The 12,417-nt window shown below is 33.2% G+C and overlaps 1 protein-coding gene across 2 annotated transcripts in view; it reads left to right on the top strand.

Moving 5' to 3' along the window:
• LOC128220413 (probable G-protein coupled receptor B0563.6) overlaps positions 1-10,509 on the top strand; it is a 49,069-nt gene extending 38,560 nt beyond the window's left edge. For both annotated transcript variants that reach the window (XM_052928791.1, XM_052928792.1), the window contains exons 2-4: positions 6,545-6,919; positions 7,263-7,416; positions 8,946-10,509. In XM_052928791.1, the coding sequence (XP_052784751.1) occupies positions 6,573-6,919; positions 7,263-7,416; positions 8,946-9,482 (1,038 nt within the window). In that variant the 5' untranslated portion in view covers positions 6,545-6,572 and the 3' untranslated portion in view covers positions 9,483-10,509. The remainder of the gene's footprint in view (positions 1-6,544; positions 6,920-7,262; positions 7,417-8,945) is intronic.
• The last annotated feature ends 1,908 nt before the right edge of the window (positions 10,510-12,417 follow it).

Genomic DNA, 12,417 nt, shown 5'->3' with positions numbered 1-12,417 from the left:
CTTGTTACAATGAAAATAGAGGCACAAAACATTATACAGGTTATGTTATAAACAACAACATAAGAACATTTCATTAAGAATAAAGCATATACAGCGTATCATCTTTTACATGTAAATAAATCACAAATGTACACATACTCAAATAATGGCATACAACACCATTACCAACAAAATGCATTTTCCCATAAAAGTACACGAGAGAAGGAAATGATACAATATTACAATAAATTAATGTATTACAATATTCTATTGAACATTGTTAATAACGTATACATGTACTACATACAACCCAACAATGCCTCCTTTGCATGTAAAAACAAAATAACACAGAGAAAGGAAAAAAAAAATGGAAGTAGTTTAATCTTGCTGTTATTATCGTGAAATGTTCCTGTTTTATTCGGTAATTAGTTCATAGCATTTTTTATGACTAGTTTAGTAGCATTGTCTACACATTTATATCTAAGCTAGTGAGTAAAAAAGTTTTTTATCTAAACTGTCACTTGTACATTTTTTCATGATACTGATAATAACGTGATGTATCACCATTTCATCATTGTCCGGAATTGCAAATGCCAATGGCTTGACAATATCAATATTGGCAATATCAATTTGGGTATGAGGTCTTTGTTCGCACTGGATACTGCCTATGACAAAAACAATTGATTACATGGACTTGTATTCATTTGCTCAAATAATTAACAGCTTACTAGACGCAAGTAGACGTAGTAAGACGAACTAGCCTACTAAATTTGCGGTCTAAGTTCATGCATTTTAATTCTACATCTTTTGGTTATAGCAATGGTATTTAACTATCATGAGGTAAACTAAGGAGATGCCCATTAAGCGTTTCGGTGAAGAGTTTTACTTTCGAACCAAACAGCAGTTTCTTACGACAGCACACAAAATCATAGTTATAATTGTGGTTATGAGGTTGAGCCCCAAATTGACGCCCCCTTGTTCAATTACTGGACATTCCCCTGCACAATATGACATACCTCCAAAACATCGGCGACCCTTCATGCATTCATTGTCTAGATAATAATTTGTAGATTCATCAAACATTTGGGTCGTTTGAATTAAAGCTAGCAGAAAAAGATCTTTAACTGTATTGTGTATTGGTACGAACAGTAGTAAGTCTATAAGACAACATGTTTGGTGAAAGACTCACACGTTTGTGCGAAGCAATAGCTGATTTACGGAAAGAAATGCTTCAAATGAATAACAATAATGGTTGTCCGGTTAGCACAGTAGTTAGCGTACTCATTTTTCACCAAGGCGACCCAGTTCGATTAACGGCCTTAGCGCATGTGAAAAAGGTTAGTGGTTACTAAGCCGGACAAGTGGGTTCCTTTCAGGTACTCCGGTTCCCCCTCCCCCAAATAAACAAAACAAAAAACAACACAAGGCCACATCAGTAGTAGCAGCAGAAGCAGCAGTAACAGTAGTAGTAACAGTAGCAGCGGTAACAGGAGTAGTATATGTCACGATTCGTCATATAAGTCATACGTTTTTTCAATTAATCGATCTACCCTCTGCGCATCCACGAGGTAACTTTGAATGACAGATTACGGTGCCATTGTTTGGAGGCAGTTGAAGATACCGTCATAAACCCGAATATTAACTGGATGTGTATTAAGCTTACAAATCGTATTTGCGGCTATTAAGTGCTAAATTAAAATATAAATGTGGCAATATTCAAATACAAAATATATTTAACGTTTCATCCTTAAATATGTTCTGTATAATTGAAATCCAATTATTCAAATTCAGTACAAAATGTTTAATTTTATATTTAGTATAAAGTAAAGTAAAGTTCCGTGCTATGCAATAATTCCAAGGTTATTCTCATCATCTTAAAACCAACAATTTTTTGATTTGTTAACAAAACGTACCACACACGTTCATATATCGGTGCTTTCCCATTTTGAGTACAAACATCAATCCATTGCTTTTGCTTCGATAAAATATTCACAAAGCCGCAACGATTCATCATCACCCGCCTCTCATTCAATGAAACAAACACTATAGCGGATTCGCTTCTCGGCCTGCAGCCTCGCTGCGCTCGCTCCATTTTTTGTAGATCGCAAAAATGAACTCTAACATAACCTTGCATTACATTCAAGATTAGAATTGCTTATTCTAAACTGAAAAACTTTGAGCTGCCAAGCAATATCAGTTGGTGCAATAATGCTTATTTGTAAAATGAAAATACAGACTGATTGTACTTTAAAACAATGATGTCAATGCAGTTCACTGACCATAAACACCGATATTCGTGTTTAAGGCAATCAAAACACGTACGCGACAAATTTACAAATATCATATTTCGTGATACAGACAAAACATTATTTGCTGTGCTTCCTATTTTATTAAGTACAAATCAATATTTGTTTGACATCAAAGTCGGCCATACAGAGGCGTTAAACTCCCTCGACTCTGGTTATTCTCTGATTGTGAAACACTTAAGGGAATTTCGTATTAATTCACAGACAATGTCAATGCGGGATCTGTCTGTTAATATCTTCCAAGAATATGAATATGGAAGTACATTTATGCAATCTACATATCTACATAAAATGTAGAGAAATTGCACCTATATATGCTTCTTTCGAACTTTTTTTACATTAATTTGACGGCGAATTTGGCGATTCGACTGTTCCATACGTTTTTCATGGACATGAGTGAACACACAAAGACAATATATGTTTAGATATATAATACCTCACAAAAATGTGTCCCTGCTTCGTATTTATAAAGTCGGTCGGTCCGTCATATCACTGTATTTTGAAAACAAATCAAGCTTTATGACGTCAGCGGTCCATATCATGATTTTAGCTGGTCCGGACCCAGCCAAAATGAACCGCAGACGTCATACAACTAGTATGTGCGGTTTGCTTTTTTCACAACGGCGAAGATTTGTTTCGAGTAAACATCATAAGTTTTGTTCAATGAAACACATCCTAAGAGCTTTAAAACAAATGAATTGTACTACAAAATGCTTGGAATACTATAAGGAATATTTGCCACATCAGGCCGTATGATATGATAAAGACCAGCCAGCAAGTCAGCCCCAAAGGTGAATGATATACATTTTTGGCAGCTGACTGGCCGGTTCTTATAATGTCATATGACCCTCAGTGGTGTGAGATATTTCTCAAAAATGTATGTGCACATATCACATCTATCTAAACTTAAGACATGAAGGAACGGAGCTACACTACTACGTCATGAATACATGAATAACACTAACTTTTATAATTACCAGAAAATACGTATGCACATACTACTAGCTACAATGCAATATTTCTCACAGCCAACATAAATCCTACAGTACAGTATCTGTCCCAAGACATGTTTCGAGTTGTGCATGTCTGTAGCGGAGCATCAAACCTCGTCGGTATTATCAGTTAAACACCGAGTGAGCATTCCTACACTTATTTTCAGTAGTGGAACATTATCCAGCTATGCCATGAATACATTGCAGAGACGCTTTGACATTAAACGGGGTTTATGTTTAAACGCTTGGCTACTAAACTTCTTTCTGTAGTTTTTCATTTAAATATTAAGTCTAGCATGCATACAAGTTTCTTTATTCAAAATATCAACATCTTCCAGAGAATAAACATTTGAATAAGCACTTAAAACACCAAATTTGCATATAGTGTTTGAAGTGGCAAATGCACAATTTGCCTAAATATCAGGGAATTAAGATCTGTTATTGAGTAAAATCGATATTATATCGAGTAATATTAGTTTGCTCTGAAAACAGGACGTGGAATATCATATTGTACAATAAGCGGGCAAGAATCTACCGCGGCCTAGTGAAATATGTTGGAATTTGTCACTAGAGAGTAGCCGACACATGATATATCATAACGTATGACAGCATGGTCAATTAACAAGAAGCATTTTCAATATTGAGCGCACGATAATAGCTCGAGCAAATAAATCGCAAGCGGACAAGCAGGCAGGCCAGCTTTATTCTTATATAAAGGATCTATCACAAATTGTTATATGATACACATATTCACTTTATTCAACGAGTTCGGGAAAAGTAACCGAGCCTTTGGTGACATGTCAGTTTGTTATCATAGACGTACGGGTTTCACCTGCGCAGTTGACAATCTAACAAAGCAATGACATTTCGCGCGTTACATGCATATGCTCATGACGTTTTACGGTGACGAATGTTTAAAATCGTTTGTCCATGAAAACTAGACATTTCAAGTTTTCCACTTAGAATTTAATTTAAAAAAAATGAATAAAACTGTTTGTTTTATGATGACGGGTGTCAGATTCTTTTATCACCTGCCTTTTTCTAGTATAAACAGAACATAACAAAATCACCAGCTCCACATGGCAACAATATATTATTTTTTTTTCAAACTGTTTTAAAATCCGCTTTATTGGTAGAGCGAATACTACTGAGATAATAATCAATAACAACCACAATATAATCACTAAACGTTTCAATTAGCACTCTTATTCAAAATCAATGCATACATATGTATAACAAGCATATCGGTTTAATTCAGCAAAAAACTTTTCTTTGGCTGAAAAATACCTTCAATATTTATAAATGTTGTCTTTGATTTTTTAATTCAATGTATCGGAGGCTGTTTTGATCATTTGGAAATGTAGAATATTGTAACAAATTGGCTTCTGTAATGTATTCACAAAATATCCGTTTTGTTTGCATCCATTCGATCAAGTAAAACGTGTGATCCCCTGGTATTATGCGTCAACATAAACATATTTATTTTGTCTCTGAGAACCATAACTCTTCAAATTAATGAAAATAAGTTCTTTAAATGTGCTCAATTTAATTCAACTAACTGTTTCAAATATCACTATTACAACATAATACAACGTTTTATCGATACGCTCAAGGGACATTGAAAATAAAAATGTATAAAGGACTATTTTTTATCTACAAAAAATAGCCCAAAATAGTCTGATGCCCATTTAAGCTTGTATTTATTTTTTTAAAAATGGCCAATAGATAGTAAAACCTTTGACAGAGAAGGGCCACGAAATGGGTATATATCTTCATAATAAGGAAATAGGACACAACACTCCTTCCTTTATTCCAATATACACAGAAAATAGGTATCTTACAAACTCAAAAAAAACAACACACACTCTAATAAGTCAATGCTTCATGGTTTGTAAAATTGGACAGGAGACCTTCCCATATTATGAATAATGATATGACATTGCACCGCTTTTATGGAATCATTATAATTTTATTATGTTTTAGACTTTTTGACCCAATTATATTTATTGTTTTTATTGTCAACACTTTTGATCGATCTTTTAGTCATAATTTATGAGATGTACTAATCAATTTTAAATCAATCATCGCTTTTAAAGCTGCACTCTCACAGATTTACCGTTTTTATAACTTTTTGTCTTGGAAAGAGCACATTTTTTGCGTACATATCTGCAAACCAATAATAAAAGATTGCTGACAAAAAATCAGATCGCAGCTAAGCATATTTTCGTTCGAAAATTAATGTTTTATGGCTTAAACCGTTACTAACGATTTAAGAAAACAGCATACACCATTAATTTTTGAACTGCAATATAATAATCAGCGATTTATTTTTTTATCAGCAGTCTTGTATCACTTTTCATGGATTTTTGCAAAACATGGCTCGTTCTAAGACAAAAAAAAATAAAGTTGTCAAAACGTACAATCTGTAAGAGTGTAGCTTTAACAAAATTATTACTTTTACTTTGAACACAGATAAAAAAACAAAGTCACTTTTGTCTCATCTTTAACATACTTAAAGATGCACTTTTACTCCCAAATAAGAATCCACATATTCAATACAATTGTATTAATGCACCCAAATCGATGAACAAATGTCGTAAACAATGGTTGTTATGAAGGATACCGAGTTTAATTTAAAAGATATGTGCAGAAAACACGGTATTTCTACCTTATGAGTCCATAGTAAATCGCAGTAAATCATTTAGCTTTCACCAATCATTTAACATTTGTTGCGTTTTCAACTATTCAAAACCCAGTAATAATGTTTTTAAAAGTAACTTATATTTTCCATAAATGCATTATTTAGTAAGTACTTGAGGGTGTATCACTAAAAATCTTTGTTTGTTTTATATGTGTATGTATTGATTTTGAATAAGAGTGTCATTTTAACATTAATAAACAATGAAAGGCATCCATGAATATTCAAGTTCATGTTCATTGTTTAGTGAGTTAACCTGATCCTTAGAATGCGTGTATATGACATATAAAATGTTCAATAGCAAGTTACAAGTAAAACATTTATATTTAAATTTAAAACTTATCAGAGCCGTTGCAAAGGTCACATACAATGACAAATTGTCTTTAGATAATTTCCAAAACATGCAATAAGGATGTAAATGGGTAATGGTGAATAGGACAAAACAAATTGCGTGACATATAGTTTCCATTTTCACACCGTCTTTCTTGGCAAAACAATTTCAGAATTAAATCAGTCTGTAGTGCAGTCTATGAATTCATGTAACCCAGACAAAACCTTTCTGCTTTCAGGTATTTTTTGTGGGACATATTTGCCAAGATGAATGCCACGAACTGTACAAACTGCTCCGACCTGTCCTTCGAGACACCAGAAACAGCCATGTATCTTGTCGTTTACAAGACTCTATACCTATACATCCTACCAATCATCGTGTTTGTTGGCTTGTTTGGCAACCTGATGTCCATCTATCTGATAGTTGTTGACAAACCAATGCGCAATGTATCATCAAGTATATTCCTTATGTCTCTGCTTGGGGCAGACACAGGGATGCTTCTTTGTCTGCTGCTGGTCTGGTTGGAGACTCTTGGTTATCCTCTCAATCACCTGCCGGCGGTCTGTAGAATCAACGTCTATTTAACTTACGTGTGTGGATTTTTGTCTATCTGGTAAATATAGTATTATATCTAATTACACATATACCACTTTATCATTATTTAAATGATTTCGAACTTAACTGTTAATGGATAGATGAGAATCATTATTTAATTTTTATTGATTTCGATGAAAAGTTTTTTGTTTGAGTTGTAATGACACAATAAACTGGATGTTGTGTAAACAGATTAGCAGCAGCAATCAAAATTATATAAAATTAAACATTTTATATATTTTCGGAAACCCAAAAATATTCAGCCGATCAATATATTAATTATACATAAAGATGTTTTAAGGTCATAGATAATATACAAAAAACAATTTATAAACGGCCACATTTTATGGTTTTATTTTCAGGTATGTTGTTTGCATCACAGTGGAAACCTTCATAACGATATGCTATCCAACAAAAATTAAACAAATGTGCACATTGTTTCGCGCTCGGATCGTAACCTTGGTTCTTCTCATTACGGCCCTTGGATTGTACGTCATTGCTCCTTTGATTAATAAGGTAAGAAGAGATTTGCTGTTCAGTGCTACACTATATTATGCCAATTAGAATAATCAACAGCACATATTTATACATGCTTAGTTTCGTTGTCTGCACTATAATATTTTTGCTGACACCAACATGGTAATTAATGCGTTAGAAGTACATAAAAACTCAACCGCCGTAAAAATAAATCACTCTCAAATAAGAAACATTTTCATTTAATTTTTAATTACATGATATACTAAGTTCGGTTCTCACAGATTCTCCTAAGATGGATGATCGCAAGTATTTAAAGAGTAAGATGAAACTAATTACAATTTACTCTCAATGAAACATACAGGGACAATAAGCCCAGTTAGCAAAGAAACAAATATAAATCCTGTGTTAATATATGAGGCACAAAGCAAGGACCAAACGACTAAAAATGTTAACACCAAATACATACGTTAACACACCACAATCGGACCACAGACGCATCCATATATTTTAAACGATATAATGATGGGCACGATCAGACCTCAAATCAATAGACCCATTAAAATTCATCTTGGCTAAATCCTAATGACTCATTAGATCTGGTTGAAAAAGGAAACACTTGTTTGGTAGGTATAAGCGTTTCTTTATTTAATTCAGCCATTTACTAAACTGCATTGAAAAATTACCATAGCGAAGCAACCATCACCTAAAAAAGACAAATTCATTTTGAGGTGATTTTTTTTATCTTTATTATGAAACCGGAATGCTCGTCAAAACATCCCTAAAACAAAATTGGGATAAAGGTCGTGCAACAATACAGAAATAAATGTCAAATTCAATTCTAATGAAAGGACATATGAGAGAAGTAAATGCCTTCTTACAAGTTTCTTAAAAGTGTTTTATAATGAATAACAAACTCATTATGGCTAGAGATAGATGTGCGATGTTTCTGAAATAAAGATTCTGCATTCAATTTGCATGGCAGTACAATTGCTGTTCGAGTTTTTGATAACAATAAACAATGCCTTTTTTAAAGTGTTTTTGTATTTTTGTAAATGTTTGAATGTACTTATCTACGTCAGCGTCATTGGTGCCATGCCATACTTTGGTAATATATACCTCTTACGTTTTTTTCTGTAATCAGGATTGTTGGGATAAGAGTGAGGTTTGTGCTCGTAGACTGGTTTAAACCCCCAGTAAATTTACATTTTACTGACCGTTCCAAGGCGGTACCTAACACTCCTTGATAAATATACATTGTTTTTAATACAGTGTATATGCACTGTGCTGATTGTGGAGTTTTGTGCTGTAGTTCAATGTTTCTTGTTTTTGGAGTTAACCAAGTGACATTTAACAGGATTTATGTCTTAACTTTTGGCTTCTGATCTTGTTTCTGTAGTTTTTCACATTAGTATAAGAACCTGTAACCAAAACTTATATTTGAATGGTTGACTACTTTGATTGTCCCTGGAGGTTTCATAGCATTATTGTAATGCAATAAAAATAACAGAAATGACATGGTCGATCACCGTTGTGTTAATTGTATATTATGTAATCAATATTCCTTGCAGGTTCAGGAAGGAGAAACTGGTCGTCCCGAGTGTCGCTCCGTGGATAAGTACGCAAAGTACAACCAGGTTATCTTCTACACAGACAGCGCTTTAACTCTCGTTGTCCCATTTTTCCTGTTGATCATATTACTGGCATTCATGACAGTTGCCATAATGCAATCGATTCAGAAGAAGCAACAACGAAGCCTGAAGAAGACAAACGAGAACGGAACACAGACTAATCTGATCCGAAGACTGCCACAAGTGCGTGTTGCGAAGATGTTGTACATTTTGTCAGTGAGTGTCGTGTTTCTGAATGCTCCAAGTCACTTTTTCAAACTTAAATCATTGATTACAAACGCAAACATACTTGGTTACACAGAAGGACTAATTTACCTTATCTGTATGTTTATAAGTTACACCTCGTTTGCCATAAAGTTCTTCATTTGTATTGCTTGCAGTAAGAATTTTAGAAAGTTGTTTTTCATGTATTGCTGTTGCTGGCAAGCCGGTAGATACCACAGTATTCCACAGCAAACAATGGAAACGGCTACTTGAACACTACTTCGCATGAATTGACGACTCAATGGCTTTAAGATGTTTTAGATGTAAAAAGATGTTTTAAAGGGAATAACCTTTAAACGAAGGTGCCATATACACATTAGTGATATAGACGGTTTTTCGGTCTCATCATTTAAGTAAATAAAATATTTCTTAAATATGAATTCATTATAAAATGTATTGCTTTAGTTTTCTGTTATAAATATATACTATAGATTCCTCATTTGTCTACAGTTGTATTATATTTAAACGTGTACTATTCCGAATGTTTATTGCTTCAGTTTTAGCAGTAAAGCACATTTAAAGGTGTTATGTTTTCTCATTTCCTTAAATTGGCATGTTTGTTTTCGGTGAAGCTGTAGATATTAAATATGAATAATGGTTCATGTAAAACGCAGTGTTTTGACGTATTAACTGTTATGCGAATGGGCACCAAATGTGAAAATGTAAATACATTTTAGTGTTTTAAAAAATGATCTGATTTATGTCAATTTTCTAGTTATGAATGAAGTAGACAAAATATACTTTAAACCCGATGCATACCTCTCTTCTGAAGAAGTTTTGTTATTGGAACACATCAGTCTGAAGTCATAAGCTTCAGGAGATTACCGAGTTGTTACTAGTGTTTCACAAATTTATTATAAGTCAAATGCGCACGATTCTTATTTTTTTATATATAGCGATTGCTGTTTCTTTGAATAGTACTACAAAATACAAAAAAAAGATGAAATTATATGTGTATAAACCTATCGTTCTAGTTATTCATGTAAATTTCTGCTGTGTTGTGTTGAGTTTATTTCATTTAAACATACCGCAAACATCATTTGTTAAGCGTCGTGTATCTTTTGGTAAATATTTTTATTGTATTCGGAATGTACAACTGCATTTGAATATTTGTATTTGATGTCCTTATTTTACTTTAGATTTATTTGCTTCAAACTAATCGTTATATTTTGCTTGTAACATCATGAAAAACAGAGTTGTGTTAATTGTTTATATCAAATGAATAAATGTATATATCTGATATGGTTTATTGAAATACATTTTATTGTGTTAAGTAGAACATACGAACAATGATACGTTTAATCCAACTTGCAACATACGACAAAATTGAATGAGAAAATAGTTATGTTGTTAATATATTAAGCCTTACATATTATTTGATAATTGTTTGCCTCAGTGTAAGATCGTAATATATTTACCGAGAGAGCACCAAGAGCTAAACGTCGCAAGTTGCCAGTTCAAAATCTGTTTGACATTGTGAAATCTCATTCTTGTTTTACAAATAAATCTCTATTATATACCGGATAACATTTAATAAATCGACGTTAACTTATTAATATCTCTGGGAACGGGATATGTAGTACAGGATCTAATATCTAAATAAAAAAGCTATTTAACAAATCGGCACATCTCTCTTGTTGACATACCTCGGATGACGCATCAAACCTAGTCGGTATCACAAGTGAATCATAAATGAGCTTCCCTTATCTGTAATAAAACATAACTTTCCAAATATGCAACATATACACTGCAGAAACGCGTTGCCTACGTTGCCTACGCTCATTCAAATGTTGTACTTGCTACTATTGGCAAATATGGGTTTTTAAATAAGTTGCTTGCTTAAATGTATAATTTCTCCCGATTTTATATAAATATTTTCTTTGTTCGGGGATGAACGGGGACAAAAATGAACGGGGATACAGAGCCTTACCAGAGTGGAAGAATTTAGAAGTTTAGTACAACGAGTGTATCGAATCATGAACGTTTTAACATTTTAATTTCATTTGAGTGTTTCTTTTTTTCTTTTTATGATTATCAATTCCCTGTAAAATGAAATAAATACATTGTTTGGCACACCTTTTTATGCCAATTATATTCGATTTTCCTAAATGAATGTAGACTTCACTTTGTTAATAGTAACAAATAAATGGAAATATAGATCGAGTATACAATCTGAAACAGAAGAATAACATGCATAAAAGACCGATTACAACTGGAGTTCTATACATCTTCGGCTACAATAGGTCACTCATTTTAGTAAATTTTCTTGTTAATTTTTAAAAGCTCACATAAGAATTTTGTGACATATTTAGCAAGCGTTAACTAGGCAGGTACATATTTGCAATATCTGCCTGTTCTTATTGTAAGATCTAAATAACGTGATTAGCATGTTTTCACATTAAGTTTCAACATCATTGTTTACTTAAAAGCAATAATCCCACACTTCAGATACAGCCAATGTGACATTTCCGCACATTGTCAAACTGGCACACACACAAACACTTTAGTCTGTATTGATCAGGATCATTCTAAGTTTCGTTTTTTCTCCGCTGTGCATGAAACAATAGTTCCACAGTCAACCGTACATATCTTATATATTAAAACCGTACTAATTTGAAATACAGCAGAAAGTATCGATTTTCTTTGCATTCCACAATGTCTACCATACATGTTATACTACTCTGTCTTAATATACAAATGATAGAATAACGTAAGCTGTGGTTTGAGCATGGACTATCTCTAAAATTGAAACGGATATTTAAGATTGTTATTTGCAATTTGGCGATACACGTAATTCTAAGCGAAGTAATTGGTCAGTTTGTGAAAATTGTCAAATTGATCGAAGTTATAACGATAGCGCGGCCTATTTTCGATAATATGGTTGTGTCGTCATTAGATAATGAAATGCTTTAAATGTGAAGCCAAAAAGAGAAGCCACAGCATCAATAGGCGATAACAAAAATCTCGGTCTGAATGAAGCTGCATATCGACAACAGCAGTAGGTACTACACTTTCAATTCATCACCAGATTGTGTTATTTGCTTACAAGAGTTGTATGAAATGAATGCGTAGGACCAGAACAAATGCAGCTACAATGTTAAAGGTAATACAAAATTTGGCATGTTTTACACGTTGGTATTCAAATTGT

Source organism: Mya arenaria, chromosome 15, assembly GCF_026914265.1.
Source record: "Mya arenaria isolate MELC-2E11 chromosome 15, ASM2691426v1".
NCBI lineage: Eukaryota > Metazoa > Mollusca > Bivalvia > Myida > Myidae > Mya > Mya arenaria.
The sequence above is the reverse complement of the archived record's forward strand: the minus strand, read 5'-3'. Positions and strand labels throughout refer to the sequence as shown.